At 52.6% G+C, this 20,183-nt stretch overlaps 1 protein-coding gene across 1 annotated transcript in view; it reads left to right on the top strand.

Annotated features, from left to right (window-relative positions):
• Window positions 1–14,395, top strand: part of LOC139390626 (girdin-like) — a 32,680-nt gene extending 18,285 nt beyond the window's left edge. Inside the window, exons 22-28 of the mRNA XM_071137876.1 lie at window positions 3,032–3,175; window positions 5,807–5,993; window positions 6,181–6,326; window positions 6,874–6,978; window positions 7,361–7,515; window positions 7,807–8,130; window positions 14,102–14,395. Of these exons, the coding sequence (XP_070993977.1) occupies window positions 3,032–3,175; window positions 5,807–5,993; window positions 6,181–6,326; window positions 6,874–6,978; window positions 7,361–7,515; window positions 7,807–8,130; window positions 14,102–14,169 (1,129 nt within the window). The 3' untranslated portion in view covers window positions 14,170–14,395. The remainder of the gene's footprint in view (window positions 1–3,031; window positions 3,176–5,806; window positions 5,994–6,180; window positions 6,327–6,873; window positions 6,979–7,360; window positions 7,516–7,806; window positions 8,131–14,101) is intronic.
• Window positions 14,396–20,183: the final 5,788 nt, after the last annotated feature.

The raw sequence follows: 20,183 nt of genomic DNA, 5'->3' as shown, positions 1-20,183 counted from the left end.
AGGGATCTGGAGGGAAGGTAGGGAACACAGGAACACAGGGATCTGGAGGGAAGGTAGGGAACACAGGGATCTGGAGGGAAGGTAGGGAACACAGGGATCAGGATCTGGAGGGACAGTGGAACACAGGGAAGGTAGGGAACACAGGGATCTGGAGGGAAGGTAGGGAACACAGGGATCTGGAACACAGGGATCTGGAGGGAAGGTAGGGAACACAACTGGAGGGAAGGTAGGGAACACAGGGACAGGGAACACAGGGATCTAGGGAACACAGGGGAGGGAAGGTAGGGAACACAGGGATCTGGAGGGAAGGTAGGGAACACAGGGATCTGGAGGGAAGATAGGGAACACAGGGATCTGGAGGGAAAGTAGGGAACACAGGGATCTGGAGGGAAGGTAGGGAACACAGGGATCTAGGGAACACAGGGAAGGGGTAGGGAACACAGGGATCTGGAGGGAAAGTAGGGAACACAGGGATCTGGAGGGAAGGTAGGGAACACAGGGATCTGGAGGGAAGGTAGGGAACACAGGGATCAGGAGGGAAGGTAGGGAACACAGGGATCTGGAGGGAAGGTAGGGCACACAGGGATCTGGAGGGAAGGTAGGGAACACAGGAAGCTGGAGGGAAGGTAGGGAACACAGGGATCTGGAGGGAAGATAGGGAACACAGGGATCTGGAGGGAAAGTAGGGAACACAGGGATCTGGAGGGAAGGTAGGGAACACAGGGATCTGGAGGGAAAGTAGGGAACACAGGGATCTGGAGGGAAAGTAGGGAACACAGGGATCTGGAGGGAAGGTAGGGAACACAGGGATCTGGAGGGAAGGTAGGGAACACAGGGATCTGGAGGGAAGGTAGGGAACACAGGGATCTGGAGGGAAGGTAGGGAACACAGGGATCTGGAGGGAAGGTAGGGAACACAGGGATCAGGAGGGAAGGTAGGGAACACAGGGATCTGGAGGGAAGGTAGGGAACAGGGATCTGGAGGGAAGGTAGGGAACACAGGAAGCAGGGAATCTGGAGGGAAGGTAGGGAACACAGGGATCTGGAGGGAAGGTAGGGAACACAGGGATCTGGAGGGAAGATAGGGAACACAGGGATCTGGAGGGAAAGTAGGGAACACAGGGATCTGGAGGGAAGGTAGGGAACACAGGGATCTGGAGGGAAGGTAGGGAACACAGGGATCTGGAGGGAAAGTAGATAGGGAACACAGGGATCTGGAGGGAAAGTAGGGAACACAGGGATCAGGGAACACAGGGATCTGGAGGGAAAGGGAAGGTAGGGAACACAGGGATCTGGAGGGAAGGTAGGTAGGGAACACAGGGATCTGGAGGGAAGGTAGGGAACACGGGATCAGGAGGGAAGGTAGGGAACACAGGGATCTGGAGGGAAGGTAGAGAACACAGGGATCTGGAGGGAAGGTAGGGAACACAGGAAGCTGGAGGGAAGGTAGGGAACACAGGGATCTGGAGGGAAGATAGGGAACACAGGGATCTGGAGGGAAAGTAGGGAACACAGGGATCTGGAGGGAAGGTAGGGAACACAGGGATCTGGAGGGAAAGTAGGGAACACAGGGATCTGGAGGGAAAGTAGGGAACACAGGGATCTGGAGGGAAGGGAACACAGGGTAGGGAACACAGGGATCAGGAGGGAAGGTAGGGAACACAGGGATCTGGAGGGAAGGTAGGGAACGCAGGGATCTGGAGGGGTAGGGAACACAGGGATCTGGAGGGAAGGTAGGGAACACAGGGATCTGGAGGGAAGGTAGGGAACACAGGGATCTGGAGGGAAGGTAGGGAACACAGGGATCTGGAGGGAAGGAGGGAAGGTAGGGAACACAGGGATCTGGAGGGAAGGTAGGGAACACAGGGATCTGGAGGGAAGGTAGGGAACACAGGGAATCTGGAGGGAAGGTAGGGAACACAGGGATCTGGAGGGAAGATAGGGAACACAGGGATCTGGAGGGAAAGTAGGGAACACAGGGATCTGGAGGGAAGGTAGGGAACACAGGGATCTGGAGGGAAGGTAGGGAACACAGGGAAAGTAGGGAACACAGGGATCTGGAGGGAAAGTAGGGAACACAGGGATCTGGAGGGAAAGTAGGGAACACAGGGATCTGGAGGGAAGGTAGGGAACACAGGGATCTGGAGGGAAGGTAGGGAACACAGGGATCTGGAGGGAAGGTAGGGAACACAGGGAGATGGAGGGGGGTTGGGAACACAGGGAGCTGGAGGGAAGGTAGGGAACACAGGGAGATGGAGGGAAGATAGGGAGCACAGGGAGCTGGAGGGGGGGGGGTGGGAACACAGGGAGCTGGAGGGGAGGGGGGTGGGAACACAGGGAGCTGGAGGGGGGGGGATGGAGGGAAGATAGGGAGCACAGGGAGCTGGAGGGGGGGGGGTGGGAACACAGGGAGCTGGAGGGGGGGGGGAACACAGGGAGCTGGAGGGGAGGTAGGGAACACGGAGCTGGAAGGAAGATAGGGAACACAGGGAGCTGGAGGGGGGGGGGTTGGGAACACAGGGAGCTGGAAGGAAGGTAGGGAACAAAGGGAGCTGGAGGGGGGGGACACAGGGAGCTGGAGGGAAGGTAGGGAACACAGGGAGCTGGAGGGAAGATAGGGAACACAGGGAGCTGGAGGGAATATAGGGAGCACAGGGAGCTAGGGAGCACAGGGAGCTGAGGGAAGGTAGGGAACACAGCGAGCTGGAGGGGGAGAAAACACAGGGAGCTGGAGGGGAGGTAGGGAACACAGAGAGCTGGAGGGAAGGTAGGGAACACAGGGAGCTGGAGGGAACATAGAGAACACAGGGAGATGGAGAGAGGGTAGTGAACACCAAGCAACACTTCATTTAAAAAAGTATACATAAGACATTGTTAACTTCATGAAACTTTATGAAATTCCATATGCCATTGAATACACTGACTTGTGAAACAACCCTGATAAAATAAAGTTTATGAAATCAATCATGACACCTTAGTGAGTGTTTACGGATAATTCATACCAATGTTCATAACACCTTCATATTCTCCAGGTATCAGGTGCTCCTGGGCCTCAAATCCCAGATGGAGGAGACAAAAAGAGAGATGAAAATGGAGAGAGAGAAGATGGAGGGAGAGGTGCAAAAGCAGGCAGAGAGAGAAAGAGAATTAGAGAAGCTGAAAGAAGATAATGAGAGGTAAACGAAAACTCTCTCAGGCTATTTGTCAGTCAAATAACTAACTGCTCCATCATCACTTATTCTCTTCAAACCATTTAATTTAATAGAACTTCTTGATCCATTCAGTTCATCCCTGATCTATTCAGTTAAACCCTGGTCCATTCAGGTTATCCCTGGTCCATTCAGGTCATCCCTGGTCCATTCAGGTCATCCCTGGTCCATTCAGTTCATCCCTGGTCCTTTCAGTTCATCCCTGATCTATTCAGTTAAACCCTGGTCCATTCAGGTCGTTCCTGGTACATTCAGGTCATCCCTGGTCCATTCTGGTCATCCCTGGTCCATTCAGTTCATCCCTGGTCCATTCAGTTCATCCCTGATCTATTCAGTTCATCCCTGATCTATTCAGTTAAACCCTGGTCCATTCAGGTTATCCCTGGTCCATTCAGTTCATCTCCGGTCCATTCAGTTCATCCCTGATCTATTCAGTTCATCCCTGATCTATTCAGTTCATCCCTGATCTATTCAGTTAAACCCTGGTCCATTCAGGTCGTTCCTGGTACATTCAGGTCATCCCTGGTCCATTCTGGTCATCCATGGTCCATTCAGTTCATCCCTGGTCTATTCAGTTCATCCCTGATCTTTTCAGTTCATCCCTGATCTATTCAGTTCATCCCTGATATATTCAGTTCATCTCCGGTCCATTCAGTTCATCCCTGATCTATTCAGTTCATCCCTGATCTATTCAGTTCATCCCTGGTCCATTCAGTTAATTCCTGATCTTTTCAGTTCATCCCTGATCTATTCAGTTCATCCCTGATCCATTCAGTTCATCCCTGATCTATTCAGTTAATCTCCGGTCTATTCAGTTCATCCCTGGTCCTTTCAGTTCATCCCTGATCTTTTCAGTTCATCCCTGATCTATTCAGTTCATCCCTGATCCATTCAGTTCATCCCTGATCTATTCAGTTAATCTCCGGTCCATTCAGTTCATCCCTGGTCCATTCAGTTCACCCCTGATCTATTCAGTTCATCCCTGATCTATTCGGTTCATCCCTGATTTATTCAATTCATCCCTGATCTATTCAGTTCATCTCCGGTCCATTCAGTTCATCCCCGATCTATTCAGTTCATCCCTGATCTATTCAGTTCATCCCTGGTCCATTCAGTTCATTCCTGATCTTTTCAGTTCATCCCTGATCTATTCAGTTCATCCCTGATCCATTCAGTTCATCCCTGATCTATTCAGTTAATCTCCGGTCCATTCAGTTCATCCCTGGTCCTTTCAGTTCATCCCTGATCTTTTCAGTTCATCCCTGATCTATTCAGTTCATCCCTGATCCATTCAGTTCATCCCTGATCTATTCAGTTAATCTCCGGTCCATTCAGTTCATCCCTGGTCCATTCAGTTCACCCCTGATCTATGCAGTTCATCCCTGATCTATTCGGTTCATCCCTGATTTATTCAATTCATCCCTGATCTATTCAGTTAATCTCCTGTCCATTCAGTTCATCCCTGGTCCATTCAAATCAAATCAAATCAAATTGATTTATATAGCCCTTCGTACATCAGCTGATATCTCAAAGTGCTGTACAGAAACCCAGCCTAAAACCCCAAACAGCAAGCAATGCAGGTGTAGAAGCACGGTGGCTAGGAAAAACTCCCAAGAAAGGCCAAAACCTAGGAAGAAACCTCGAGAGGAACCAGGCTATGAGGGGTGGCCACTCCTGTTCTGGCTGTGCCGCGTGGAGATTATAACAGAACATGGCCAAGATGTTCAGATGTTCATAAATGACCAGCATGGTCAAATAATAATAATCACAGTAGTCGAGGGTGCAGCAAGTCAGCACCTCAGGAGTAAATGTCAGTTGGCTTTTCATAGCCGATCATTAAGAGTATCTCTACCACTCCTGCTGTCTCTAGAGATTTGAAAACAGCAGGTCTGGGACAGGTAGCACGTCCGGTGAACAGGTCAGGATTCCATAGCCACTGGCAGAACAGTTGAAACTGGAGCAGCAGCACGGCCAGGTGGACAGGGGACAGCAAGGAGTCATCATGCCAGGTAGTCTTGAGGCATGGTCCTAGGGCTCAGGTCCTCCGAGAGAGAGAAAGAAAGAGAGAAAGAGAGAATTAGAGAGAGCATACTTAAATTCACACAGGACACCGGATAAGACAGGAGAAGTACTCCAGATATAACAAACTGACCCTAGCCCCCCGACACATAAACTACTGCAGCATAAATACTGGAGGCTGAGACAGTAGGGGTCAGGAGACACTGTGGCCCCATCCCGGACAGGGCCAAACAGGAAGGATATAACCCCACCCACTTTGCCAAAGCACAGCCCCCATACCACTAGAGGGACATCTTCAACCACCAACTTACCATCCTGAGACAAGGCCGAGTATAGCCCACAAAGATCTCCGCCACGGCACAACCCAAGGGGGGGGGGGGGGGGGCGTCCATTCAGGTCATCCCTGATCTATTCAGTTCATCCCTGATCTATTCGGTTATTTGACTGACAAATAGCCTGACTTGCTGGTTCACCTTCTTATCTTGTCAAGTAACTCCTTGGTTCTCTGTCTGTCTGTCTGTCTGTCTGTCTGTCTGTCTGTCTGTCTGTCTGTCTGTCTGTGTTGTTCTGTTCTCCCAGGCTGCAGGGTGTGCAGAGGGAGTGGACCCAGGTGCAGAGCGAGCTGCTGGCCCAGGGCTCGGTGCTGCGGGGGGAGCTGAGTGCTGCCCAGCTGGAGAGGACCAGGCTGGAGGGAGAGATCAGCTCTCTGAGGGAGAACAACCAGAGACTGGAGCTCAGCACCGACCGCCTCACCAACCAGTACCAGGTCAGGAGGAAGGGAGGGTCTTACACACACACACACACACACACACACACACACACACACACACACACACTTTGGCTTTACTATCCAAGTGGGGACCAAAAGTGAGAACCCCCCCCCCCCCCCCACACACACAACTTATTTTTTCTATTCATTATTCTGAACCCTGTGTGTGTGTTTGTGTGTGTAGCTGCTGACCCAGCTGAAGGGGAATATGGAGGAGGAAAACCGTCATCTTTTGGAGCAGAATCAGAGTCTGACCAATCAGAACAGAGACCTGATGGAGCAGAGCCTGGAGCGCAAGGACCAGCACCACTCACAGCAGAGAGAATACCAGTCAGTACACACACACACACACACACACACACACAGCAGAGAGAATACCAGTCAGTACACACACACACACACACTCACACAGCAGAGAGAATACCAGTCAGTACACACACACACACACACTCACACAGCAGAGAGAGTACCAGTCAGTACACCCACACACACATTCATGTAAAGATTATTATTCTATTCTTGACTCATCTCTCCTTACCCCTCCTCACCTCTCCTCCCTCTCTCCTCTTGTCTCCTCTCCTCTCTACTCACCAATCCTCCCTCTCTCCTCCCCTCTCTCCCCACATCTCCTCTCTCTCTTCTTTCCTCCCCTCTCTCCTCCCCTCTCCTCCTCTCTCCTCCCTCTCTGCCCTCCCCCCCTCTCTCCTCCCCTCCTCTCCTCACCTCTCTCCTCTTGCATCCTCTCCTCACCAATCCTCCCTCTCTCCTCCCCTCTCTCCGCACATCTCCTCTCTCTCTTCTTTCCTCCCCTCTCTCCTCCCCTCTCTCCTCCCTCTGTCCTCCCCTCTCCTTTCTCCTCCCTCTCTCCTCTCTCCAGGGAGAAGATGGGTGAGCTGCGTAGAGAGAAACAGAAGCTGGTGGAGAAGATCATGGATCAGTACAGAGTCCTGGACCCCAGCATGCTTACACCCAGCAAGGCCAAGTAAGCACACACACACACACACACACACACACACACACACACACACACACACACACACACACACACACACACACACACACACACACACACACACACACACACACACACACACACACACAAAAAAATGTTAAGAGAGAGGTTCCAGGTTTGAGGGATTGATGTCACATCGCTCCAATAGGTCCTTACTGTGGTCTTTGCAGCGTTTCTTCTGGACTCCTGTAGTGTTTGGATGCAGATACACAGACAAAGGCCAAATCCCTCTTTTTGTATCCCCATACACTCTCTCCATCTCTCTCACTTCCCATTGATCTTGATCTCCCTCTCTCCATCCCTCCCTCGCTATCTCTCCTTCCTTTCCTCCCTCCCTCCCTCCTCTCTGTAGGAAGTCCAACTGGATAGCAGACAGGATGAAGAAGCTGATTAAGCCTAAAGGAGGAGGGAGAGAGGGACGTGCTCCGGTCTACGCTGCTGGCAGTATAGAGAACCTGGCTGACAGTGCAGACTACCCACCAAACACACAGACTGCTGCTGGGACTGGTGAGACTACACACACACACACAGACACACACACAGACACATAGACAGACAGACAGACAGACAGACAGACAGACAGACAGACAGACAGACAGACAGACAGACAGACAGACAGACAGACAGACAGACAGACAGACAGACACTGAACAACTCAGTGAGAGACCACAGGCACTGTTATACACAAACTCAAATCACTACAAATCACTCCCTCTCTTTCTGGCTCTGTCTCTCCCCCTCCCCCTCCCCCTACCCCCTGTTATATCTCACCCCTCTGTTCTCTCTCCTCTCCTCCAGACCCCCGCAGTGCCCCCGTCTCCCCCTCCTCCCTGCGACGTGCCCCCTCCCTGGGTATCTCTGACCAGACGGAAGGGCTGTGTGGGCTGCCGCTGCGTTCAGGTTCGGGGTATCGTCGAAAGCTCAGCTCCCGTCGAAAGCTGGCTTCACAGTCCTTCAGTCCCGGAGACCAGAAGACTTCACCCCTCAAGCGTCTACAATCTGCAGATAGAGGTTCCACGGTGATCTGGGAGGGGCAGATCAGCCCTAGAGACAAACTCACTCCCAAAACCACACCCATGGCCTCCACCAGCCAGGAGAATGTGATGGAGGAGGAAGGGAGAGGTGAGGAGGGGAGAGGTGATGGATAGAGGGGAGGGGAGGAGATAGGTGAGATGGATGAAGCGGGAGAGAGGGAGTGGAGGGAAATGGGGTAGAGAGAGGGAGGCAGAGAGGTGAGGAGGAAGGGAGAGAGGGAGTGGGGGGAGGTACGGAGGGATGATGAGGAAGGAAGGAGATAGGGGAGAGTGAAGGAGAGAGATGAGGAGGAAGGAGTGGGGGGAGAGATGCGGAGAGGTGAGGAGGGAGGTGTGAGGGGAGAGAGGCAGAGAGATGAGGAGGGAGGTGTGGGGGGAGAGAGGCGGAGAGGTGAGGAGGGAGGTGTGGAGGGAGAGAGACGGAGAGGTGAGGAGGGAGGTGTGGGGGGAGAGAGGCGGAGAGGTGAGGAGGGAGGTGTGGGGGGAGAGAGACGGAGAGGTGGGGAGGGAGGTGTGGTGGGAGAGAGGCGGAGAGGTGAGGAGGGAGGTGTGGTGGGAGAGAGGCAGAGAGGTGAGTAGGGAGGTGTGGGGGGATAGAGGCGGAGAGGTGAGGAGGGAGGTGTGGGGGGAGAGAGGCGGAGAGGTGAGGAGGGAGGTGTGGGGGGAGAGAGGCAGAGAGGTCAGGAGGGAGGTGTGGGGAGAGAGAGGCGGAGAGGTGAGGAAGGAGGTGTGGGGCGAGAGAGGCGGAGAGGTGAGGAGGGAGGTGGAGAGGTGAGGAGGGAGGTGTGGGGGGAGAGAGGCGGAGAGGTGAGGAGGGAGGTGTGGGGGAGGTGTGGGGGGAGGTGAGGAGGGAGGTGTGCACTATAGGGGAGAGGTGAGGAGGGAGGTGTGCACTATAGGGGAGAGGTGAGGAAACAGGTGTGAACTATAGGGGAGAGGTGAGGAGGGAGGTTAGCACTATAGGGGAGAGGTGTGAGGAGGGAGGTGTGGACTATAGGGGAGAGATGAGGAGGGAGGTGTGGGGGGAGGTGAGGAGGGAGGTGTGGACTATAGGGGAGAGATGAGGAGGGAGGTGTGGACTATAGGGGAGAGATGAGGAGGGAGGTGTGGACTATAGGGGAGAGGTGAGGAGGGAGGTGTGGACTATAGGGGAGAGGTGAGGAGGGAGGTGTGGACTATAGGGGAGAGGTGAGGAGGGAAGTGTGGGGGGAGGTGAGGAGGGAGGTGTGGACTATAGGGGAGAGGTGAGGAGGGTGGTGTGGGGGGAGGTGAGGAGGGAGGTGTGGACTATAGGGGAGAGATGAGGAGGGAGGTGTGGACTATAGGGGAGAGATGAGGAGGGAGGTGTGGGGGGAGGTGAGGAGGGAGGTGTGGACTATAGGGGAGAGATGAGGAGGGAGGTGTGGACTATAGGGGAGACGTGAGGAGGGAGGTGTGGACTATAGGGGAGAGATGAGGAGGGAGGTGTGGACTATAGGGGAGAGATGAGGAGGGAGGTGTGGACTATAGGGGAGAGGTGAGGAGGGAGGTGTGGGGGGAGGTGAGGAGGGAGGTGTGGACTATAGGGGAGAGGTGAGGAGGGAGGTGTGGACTATAGGGGAGACGTGAGGAGGGAGGTGTGGACTATAGGGGAGAGATGAGGAGGGAGGTGTGGACTATAGGGGAGAGATGAGGAGGGAGGTGTGGACTATAGGGGAGAGGTGAGGAGGGAGGTGTGGGGGGAGGTGAGGAGGGAGGTGTGGACTATAGGGGAGAGGTGAGGAGGGAGGTGTGGGGGAAGGTGAGGAGGGAGGTGTGGACTATAGGGGAGAGGTGAGGAGGGAGGTGTGGACTATAGGGGAGAGATGAGGAGGGAGGTGTGGACTATAGGGGAGAGATGAGGAGGGAGGTGTGGACTATAGGGGAGAGGTGAGGAGGGAGGTGTGGGGGGAGGTGAGGAGGGAGGTGTGGACTATAGGGGAGAGGGAAGGGAGGACAGAGGTAGTAGGGGGAGGTGAGGAGGGAGGTGTGGACTATAGGGGAGAGATGAGGAGGGAGGTGTGGACTATAGGGGAGAGGTGAGGAGGGAGGTGTGGGGGGAGGTGAGGAGGGAGGTGTGGACTATAGGGGAGAGGTGAGGAGGGAGGTGTGGACTATAGGGGAGAGGGAAGGGAGGACAGAGGTAGTAGGGGGAGGTGAGGACTATAGGGGAGAGGGAAGGGAGGACAGAGGTAGTAGGGGGAGGTGTGGACTATAGGGGAGAGGGAAGGGAGGACAGAGGTAGTAGGGGGAGGTGTGGACTATAGGGGAGAGGGAAGGGAGGACAGAGGTAGTAGGGGGAGGTGAGGAGGGAGGTGTGGACTATAGGGGAGAGGGAAGGGAGGACAGAGGTAGTAGGGGGAGGTGAGGAGGGAGGTGTGGACTATAGGGGAGAGGGAAGGGAGGACAGAGGTAGTAGGGAGAGGTGTGGACTATAGGGGAGAGGGAAGGGAGGACAGAGGTAGTAGGGGGAGGTGTGGACTATAGGGGAGAGGGAAGGGAGGACAGAGGTAGTAGGGGGAGGTGTGGACTATAGGGGAGAGGGAAGGGAGGACAGAGGTAGTAGGGGGAGGTGTGGACTATAGGGGAGAGGGAAGGGAGGACAGAGGTAGTAGGGGGAGGTGAGGAGGGAGGTGTGGACTATAGGGGAGAGGGAAGGGAGGACAGAGGTAGTAGGGGGAGGTGAGGAGGGAGGTGTGGACTATAGGGGAGAGGGAGGGAGGACAGAGGTAGTAGGGGGAGGTGTGGACTATAGGGGAGAGGGAAGGGAGGACAGAGGTAGGTGTAGGGGGAGGTGTGGACTATAGGGGAGAGGGAAGGGAGGACAGAGGTAGTAGGGGGAGGTGTGGACTATAGGGGAGAGGGAAGGGAGGACAGAGGTAGTAGGGGGAGGTGTGGACTATAGGGGAGAGGGAAGGGAGGACAGAGGTAGTAGGGGGAGGTGTGGACTATAGGGGAGAGGGAAGGGAGGACAGAGGTAGTAGGGGGAGGTGTGGACTATAGGGGAGAGGGAAGGGAGGACAGAGGTAGTAGGGGGAGGTGTGGACTATAGGGGAGAGGGAAGGGAGGACAGAGGTAGTAGGGGGAGGTGTGGACTATAGGGGAGAGGGAAGGGAGGACAGAGGTAGTAGGGGGAGGTGTGGACTATAGGGGAGAGGGAAGGGAGGACAGAGGTAGTAGGGGGAGGTGTGGACTATAGGGGAGAGGGAAGGGAGGACAGAGGTAGTAGGGGGAGGTGTGGACTATAGGGGAGAGGGAAGGGAGGACAGAGGTAGTAGGGGGAGGTGTGGACTATAGGGGAGAGGGAAGGGAGGACAGAGGTAGTAGGGGGAGGTGTGGACTATAGGGGAGAGGGAAGGGAGGACAGAGGTAGTAGGGGGAGGTGTGGACTATAGGGGAGAGGGAAGGGAGGACAGAGGTAGTAGGGGGAGGTGTGGACTATAGGGGAGAGGGAAGGGAGGACAGAGGTAGTAGGGGGAGGTGTGGACTATAGGGGAGAGGGAAGGGAGGACAGAGGTAGTAGGGGGAGGTGTGGACTATAGGGGAGAGGGAAGGGAGGACAGAGGTAGTAGGGGGAGGTGTGGACTATAGGGGAGAGGGAAGGGAGGACAGAGGTAGTAGGGGGAGGTGTGGACTATAGGGGAGAGGGAAGGGAGGACAGAGGTAGTAGGGGGAGGTGTGGACTATAGGGGAGAGGGAAGGGAGGACAGAGGTAGTAGGGGGAGGTGTGGACTATAGGGGAGAGGGAAGGGAGGACAGAGGTAGTAGGGGGAGGTGTGGACTATAGGGGAGAGGGAAGGGAGGACAGAGGTAGTAGGGGGAGGTGTGGACTATAGGGGAGAGGGAAGGGAGGACAGAGGTAGTAGGGGGAGGTGTGGACTATAGGGGAGAGGGAAGGGAGGACAGAGGTAGTAGGGGGAGGTGTGGACTATAGGGGAGAGGGAAGGGAGGACAGAGGTAGTAGGGGGAGGTGTGGACTATAGGGAAGAGGGAAGGGAGGACAGAGGTAGTAGGGGGAGGTGTGGACTATAGGGGAGAGGGAAGGGAGGACAGAGGTAGTAGGGGGAGGTGTGGACTATAGGGGAGAGGGAAGGGAGGACAGAGGTAGTAGGGGGAGGTGTGGACTATAGGGGAGAGGGAAGGGAGGACAGAGGTAGTAGGGGGAGGTGTGGACTATAGGGGAGAGGGAAGGGAGGACAGAGGTAGTAGGGGGAGGTGTGGACTATAGGGGAGAGGGAAGGGAGGACAGAGGTAGTAGGGGGAGGTGTGGACTATAGGGGAGAGGGAAGGGAGGACAGAGGTAGTAGGGGGAGGTGTGGACTATAGGGGAGAGGGAAGGGAGGACAGAGGTAGTAGGGGGAGGTGTGGACTATAGGGGAGAGGGAAGGGAGGACAGAGGTAGTAGGGGGAGGTGTGGACTATAGGGGAGAGGGAAGGGAGGACAGAGGTAGTAGGGGGAGGTAGGGGAGAGGGAAGGGAGGACAGGTAGTAGGGGGAGGAGGAGGGGAGGTGTGGACTATAGGGGAGAGGGAAGGGAGGACAGAGGTAGTAGGGGGAGGTGTGGACTATAGGGGAGAGGGAAGGGAGGACAGAGGTAGTAGGGGGAGGTGTGGACTATAGGGGAGAGGGAAGGGAGGACAGAGGTAGTAGGGGGAGGTGTGGACTATAGGGGAGAGGGAAGGGAGGACAGAGGTAGTAGGGGGAGGTGTGGACTATAGGGGAGAGGGAAGGGAGGACAGAGGTAGTAGGGGGAGGTGTGGACTATAGGGGAGAGGGAAGGGAGGACAGAGGTAGTAGGGGGAGGTGTGGACTATAGGGGAGAGGGAAGGGAGGACAGAGGTAGTAGGGGGAGGTGTGGACTATAGGGGAGAGGGAAGGGAGGACAGAGGTAGTAGGGGGAGGTGTGGACTATAGGGGAGAGGGAAGGGAGGACAGAGGTAGTAGGGGGAGGTGTGGACTATAGGGGAGAGGGAAGGGAGGACAGAGGTAGTAGGGGGAGGTGTGGACTATAGGGGAGAGGGAAGGGAGGACAGAGGTAGTAGGGGGAGGTGTGGACTATAGGGGAGAGGGAAGGGAGGACAGAGGTAGTAGGGGGAGGTGTGGACTATAGGGAAGAGGGAAGGGAGGACAGAGGTAGTAGGGGGAGGTGTGGACTATAGGGGAGAGGGAAGGGAGGACAGAGGTAGTAGGGGGAGGTGTGGACTATAGGGGAGAGGGAAGGGAGGACAGAGGTAGTAGGGGGAGGTGTGGACTATAGGGGAGAGGGAAGGGAGGACAGAGGTAGTAGGGAGAGGTGTGGACTATAGGGGAGAGGGAAGGGAGGACAGAGGTAGTAGGGAGAGGTGTGGACTATAGGGAAGAGGGAAGGGAGGACAGAGGTAGTAGGGAGAGGTGTGGACTATAGGGGAGAGGGAAGGGAGGACAGAGGTAGTAGGGGGAGGTGTGGACTATAGGGGAGAGGGAAGGGAGGACAGAGGTAGTAGGGGGAGGTGTGGACTATAGGGAAGAGGGAAGGGAGGACAGAGGTAGTAGGGGGAGGTGTGGACTATAGGGGAGAGGGAAGGGAGGACAGAGGTAGTAGGGGGAGGTGTGGACTATAGGGGAGAGGGAAGGGAGGACAGAGGTAGTAGGGGGAGGTGTGGACTATAGGGGAGAGGGAAGGGAGGACAGAGGTAGTAGGGGGAGGTGTGGACTATAGGGGAGAGGGAAGGGAGGACAGAGGTAGTAGGGGGAGGTGTGGACTATAGGGAAGAGGGAAGGGAGGACAGAGGTAGTAGGGAGAGGTGTGGACTATAGGGGAGAGGGAAGGGAGGACAGAGGTAGTAGGGGGAGGTGTGGACTATAGGGGAGAGGGAAGGGAGGACAGAGGTAGTAGGGGGAGGTGTGGACTATAGGGAAGAGGGAAGGGAGGACAGAGGTAGTAGGGGTTAGACATGAGGGAATTTGTGTACCAACTGTCACTGATGTCCCTGACCAGCCCTGACAAATTGAAGTGAAGTGACTGGTTTTGACAGGACCTCTCTGTGTGTGTTTGGTTTTAGCCGTGAGTGGGGACAACAATGAAGGACATCTCAACTCAGACCCCTGCTGTCAGTCCAGTAAGGACTAAGAGAGAATTACTGCCTTTCTGCCTCAAATGGAAATACCATGATCCTTTGCACACATCCGACCTCTCCGACCTCTCCATACAGATCTGATCTAAGTCCAGATAGGGACTCATATTAAAAGTGTCAAATTCAAATGTTTTGTCAGATTTTTGTAAAAGGTCTCTAATAAATACAGTATATCTGATCCATTTTCCATACACTGTAAACTAAATGTTTTTCTGCCAGCTCTATTTGTGTATATTATTGAAGAGATGTCTCTGTTCTTCTGGGGTGACAAGCAACATTTCCTCCTCTGGCCAATGGGTGTCAGTGTAGGGCTAGCTAGACACAAATACAATTCAGATGAAGGAGCATCTTTTAAATGAGAAACAAGGCCTGTAGGTTCATCACGACTGTAGGGCCATTCTGGTTCCCTTCATCCCACACCAAGGGGGCAACACGTCAGCATTTCGGCTGGGGAGGGTGGGGTAGATGGAGGGATTAAGGGGAAAGAACAGACACTAAAGGATAAAAGCAGAGAGAGGCTTTTCTCTCCACCGAAGCCCCAGTGAATTAGGATTCAGAAAAAGACAAATGGAACGCTAATACAATTCACGAATTATGTAGTTGTCATGGCAACACTAATCAAAATGAGGCCCCAGCCTCTGAAGATTTTGTTTATGAAATTGAGATGCATCCAGCGTGAGTGAGAGTGTGGAGGATGATATTGGGCCTGCCACTCAGTCAGTTATTACAGTTAGACTCCATCTGACACCTGCAGACAGACAGCAACCGGCAGACAGACAGCAACCACAAACTGAAGAGAAGCAGTGAAATAAAAACACAGAACAAAGACATTTATACTCCTCATTCCTTGTGTTCAATAGAATAAAATCAAGTATATATCTGAAGGCCACTGGTCATCAACATGTACATTTGAAAAGTACGGGCGTAAAAAATATACATTTTGATTCGGATTCCTTTCAGCCAATAGACTAGATTTAAAGTTAATGACATATACAGGACACAACCCAGCGGTCATCTTAACTTGTCAGAATGTGTCTGTAGTGGTGGGTAAATAGTTGAAAATGGGAGTGGTGAAATGCCATCTGTGTCTATCTGTCTGTGAAGATCTCTCTCTCCCTGTTCTGAGTCTGTCTATCTAACTATCTCAGCCCTGGGCATCACATTTGAATGAGGATGTTCTCCTCTAAAGAGCTGCTAATGGCCAGAGCTTTAGCTTCACTGCCTTCCTGAAATCACACTGACCTAGCAAACACTGCGAGCCAGTAATACTGAATCGGACCCAGCAGACACTAGGGTCTGGTTTCCCGGACACAGACTAAGCCTACTCCCGGACTAAAAAGCTTTGGAAATATTCAAGACAATTGCTTGTTTTTTATGTATTATTTAGTCAGATGGAGGTGGTACTGTAGTTACAGGGCCTTGGTGATATCAGATATTCATGGCGGAGGTGCTAGCTACCTGTAGGACTGCAGAAGGTATAATGAGAGACCTAGAAAACTGAACTCAGATCGAGAGAGAGAGAGAGAGAAGAATAAATAAGGTTTTGTCTAATTAATTAAAGTCTAGCCCTGGGCTGTGGAAACGCTCTGAGACCGAGGAGGATTTGCTGAGAGGAGAAAAACAACAACACAACAACGGACAGCAGGAGAGAGAAAATAAGTGTTTGTCTTAACTCAAGAGTCTGACCCTGTAACCTTGCTTCCTCACAAAACTGTCACAATCTTAGAGCTTCAGGGGGCTTTTAGGCAATGAGCCTACCCCTAAGGTAACTATCCTCACCCCTCCTTCTTTACCACTTCTATTTCTCTCTTCTTCCTTTTCCTCCTTCATTCAGTCTGCCCCTCTCTCTCAGTCTCTCTCCCTGCCTCAGGGCTGGCTCTAGCCTTTTGGGGGCCCTAAGCAAAATTTGGTTAGAGCCCCCCCCCCATCTCATGGCAAATCATTTTGTGTTTAGAAGTGTATTTCCTGCAATTCTACCCATTTAGCCATGGGGCGGAGAGAAAACTGCTATTTGTTAACAAATTTCATGCAATTCTACCCATTTAGCCATGGGGCGGAGAGAAAACTGCTATTTGTTAACAAATTTCATGCAATTCTACCCATTTTTCCATGGGGTGGAGAGACATTTTTTAGGTATTAAAGAACATTTCCAGCAACTCTACACATTTTATAGTACCTTTACCTCACACCCTCTTTCCCTCTACTCCCTCTCTCCTCTCCCACCCTCTTTCCCTCTACTACCTCTCTCTCTCCTCTCCCACCCTCTTTTCCCTCTACTCCCTCGCTCCTCTCCCACCCTCTTTCCATCTACTCCCTCTCTCCTCTGCCACCCTCTTTCCCTCTAATCTCTCCCTCTCTCCTCTCCCACCCTCTTTCCCTCTACTCCCTCCCTCTTTCCCTCTTTCCCTCTACCATCCTCTTTCCCTCTACTCCCTCTCTCCTCTCCCACCCTCTTTCCCTCTACTCCCTCCCTATCCCCTCTCCCACCCTCTTTCCCTCTACTCCATCTCTCCTCTCCCACCCTCTTTCCCTCTACTCCCTCTCTCCTCTGCCACCCTCTTTCCCTCTAATCTCTCCCTCTCTCCTCTCCCACCCTCTTTCCCTCTACTCCCTCCCTCTTTCCCTCTACCACCCTCTTTCCCTCTACTCCCTCTCTCCTCTCCCACCCTCTTTCCCTCTACTCCCTCTCTCCTCTCCCACCCTCTTTCCCTCTACTCCCTCTCTCCTCTCCCACCCTCTTTCCCTCTACTCCCTCTCGCCTCTCCCACCCTCTTTCCCTCTACTCCCTCTCTCCTCTCCCAACCTCTTTCCCTCTACTCCCTCCCTATCTCCTCTCCCACCCTCTTTCCCTCTACTCCTTCCCTCTCTCCTCTCCCACCCTCTTTCCCTCTACTCCCTCTCTCCTCTCCCACCCTCTTTCCCTCTACTCCCTCTCTCTCTCCTCTCCCACCCTCTTTCCCTCTACTCCCTCTCTCCTCTCCCACCCTCTTTCCCTCTACTACCTCTCTCTCTCCTCTCCCACCCTCTTTCCCTCTACTCCCTCTCTCCTCTCCCACCCTCTTTCCCTCTACTACCTCTCTCTCTCCTCTCCCACCCTCTTTCCCTCTACTCCCTCTCTCTCTCCTCTCCCACCCTCTTTTCCCTCTACTCCCTCTCTCTATCTTCTCCCACCCTCTTTCCCTCTACTCTCTCTCTCCTCTCCCACCCTCTTTCCCTCTACTACCTCTCTCTCTCCTCTCCCACCCTCTTTTCCCTCTACTCCCTCTCTCTATCTTCTCCCACCCTCTTTCCCTCTACTCTCTCTCTCCTCTCCCACCCTCTTTCCCTCTACTACCTCTCTCTCTCCTCTCCCACCCTCTTTCCCTCTACTCCCTCTCTCCTCTCCCACCCTCTTTCCCTCTACTACTCCTCTCTCTCCTCTCCCACCCTCTTTCCCTCTACTCCCTCTCTCCTCTCCCACCCTCTTTCCCTCTACTCCCTCTCTCCTCTCCCACCCTCTTTCCCTCTACTACCTCTCTCTCTCCTCTCCCACCCTCTTTCCCCTCTACTCCATCCCTCTCTCCTCTCCCACCCTCTTTCCCTCTACTCCCTCTCTCCTCTCCCACCCTCTTTCCCTCTACTACCTCTCTCTCTCCTCTCCCACCCTTTTCCCTCTACTCCCTCTCTCCTCTCCCACCCTCTTTCCCTCTACTACCTCTCTCTCCTCTCCCACCCTCTTTCCCCTCTACTCCATCCCTCTCTCCTCTCCCACCCTCTTTCCCTCTACTCCCTCTCTCTCTCCTAGTGTATTAAAGGGTTTGACGCTCTCAGTAAAAGCTGATTTATTCTCTTGTGGTATCGATCGGTCACTGCATTAAAGATTATAATTCATTACCTCGGGCCCTTTTAATACATTAAACACTCAAAATAAAAATAAAATAATCCTAACCTCCCAGGGTGTGGGGAAACACTCTGGGAGAGAAGACGTCCATTCCGTCCCCCCGTCCCGGGCCTTCAGCACGTCTGGTCTCACACCCTCAGGCCACAGGCTAGGCCTCAGGCCACAGGCCACAGGCCACAGGCCACAGGCTAGGCCTCAGGCCACAGGCCACAGGCCACAGGCCACAGGCTAGGCCTCAGGAAGGCACGCACACACCGTCTTGTTCGCATACAGATGCAGATCCTTGCAAACACACGCACACTTAAACACCTTCATTTGAAATATTCTCAGGTACACATACAGCTCTGGAAAAAAATGAAGAGACCACTGCAAAATGATCAGCTTCTCTGGTTTTACTATTAATAGGTATGTGTTTGGGTAAAATGAACATTGTTGTTTTATTCTATAAACTACTGGCAACATTTCTCCTAAATTCCTAATAACAATTTTGTAATTTAGAGCATTCATTTGCAGAAAATTACAACTGGTCAAAAGAACAAAAAAGATGCAGTGTTGTCAGACCTCATATAATGGAAAGAAAATAAGTTCATATTCATTTTTTAAACAACACAATACTAATGTTTTATCATAGGAAGAGTTCAGAAATCAATTTTTGTTTGATGGCTTGTGACCATCCATCTTCCTCTTGATCACATTCCAGATCATCATCGACCATCCACCAAATCTCACAGTGGTGGATTGTGGCTTGTAGGCCTCTCCATGTCTCCCACCCACTGTGAAATTTGGTGGAGGATCGGTGATGATCTCGGGGTGCTTCAGCAAGGCTGGAATCTGACATATTTGTCTTTGTGAAGGACACATGAATCAAGCCACGTACAAGGTTGCCCTGGAAGAAAACTTGCTTCCTTCTGCTCTGACAATGTTCCCCAACTCTGAGGATTGGTTTTTCCACAGGACAACGTTCAATACCACACAGCCAGGTCAAGACCCTGTCATGGCCAGCCCTATCTCGAGACCTGAACCCCATTGAAAACCTCTGGAATGTGATCAAGTGTCTTCTGCCGAAGTCGAGGCCTCTCCTTGTTCGGGCGGTGCTCGGCGGTCGACTTCACTGGTCTTCTAGCCATCATTGATCCATTTATAATTTTCCATTGGTTTTGTCTTGTCTCCCTACACACCTGGTTCCAATCCCATGCATTACCTGTTGTGTATTTACCCTCTGTTTCCCCTCATGTCCTTATCAGAGATTGTTTGCTGTTCATGCTCGTGTTGTTTGTATTGGTGCGTGATGGGTCCTCATACCCACTTTGCTTTGATTCTGTATCATGGTTTTGGAGCTGTGTTTTTAAGTTATTAAACTACTCCATTATACCAAGTTCGATTCTCCTGTGCCTGACTTCCCTGCGTCGATGACATCAAGAGGAAGATGGATGGTCACAAGCCATCAAACAAAGCCGAGCTGCTTGAATTTTTGCACCAGGAGTGACATAAAGTCCCCCAACATCAATGTGAAAGACTGGTGGAGAGCATGCCAAGACGCATGAAAGCTGGGATTGAAAATCAGGGTTATTCCACCAAATATTGATTCCTGAACTCTTCCTAAGTTAAAACATTTGTACTGTGTTTAAAAATGAAAATAGTTTCATTGCATTATTCGTGGTCTGACAACACTGCATCTTTTTTTGTTACTTTGACCAGTTGTCATTTACTGCAAATAAATGCTCTAAATTACAATATTTTTATTTGGAATTTAGGAGAAATGTTGCCAGTAGATTATAGAAAAAAACCAAAATGATAATTGCACCCAAACACATAAATAGTCAAACCAGAGAAGCTGATCATGTTGCAGTGGTCTCTTCACCTTTTCCAGAGCGGGATTGTGTGAATGGTCAGGAACTAGAGGAACACAATGAAGCTGGTCTCTATAAGGACCAGGGTTAATAAGGACTCCAGGTTACCCAATGACAACATTCCTTATGGAGTTGCACATATAGTATTAACATGTCTGAAGTGTTAACATTTGTCTCCAGTGTCAACATGTGTCTGAAGTGTTAACATGTGTCTATCGTGTTTACATGTGTCTGAAGTGTTAACATGTGTCTATCGTGTTTACATGTGTCTGAATTGTTC

The sequence above is a fragment of the Oncorhynchus clarkii genome, chromosome 31 (assembly GCF_045791955.1).
Source record: "Oncorhynchus clarkii lewisi isolate Uvic-CL-2024 chromosome 31, UVic_Ocla_1.0, whole genome shotgun sequence".
NCBI lineage: Eukaryota > Metazoa > Chordata > Actinopteri > Salmoniformes > Salmonidae > Oncorhynchus > Oncorhynchus clarkii.
Note: the sequence above shows the minus strand (reverse complement) of the source record. Positions and strands in the feature narration are given on the sequence as shown.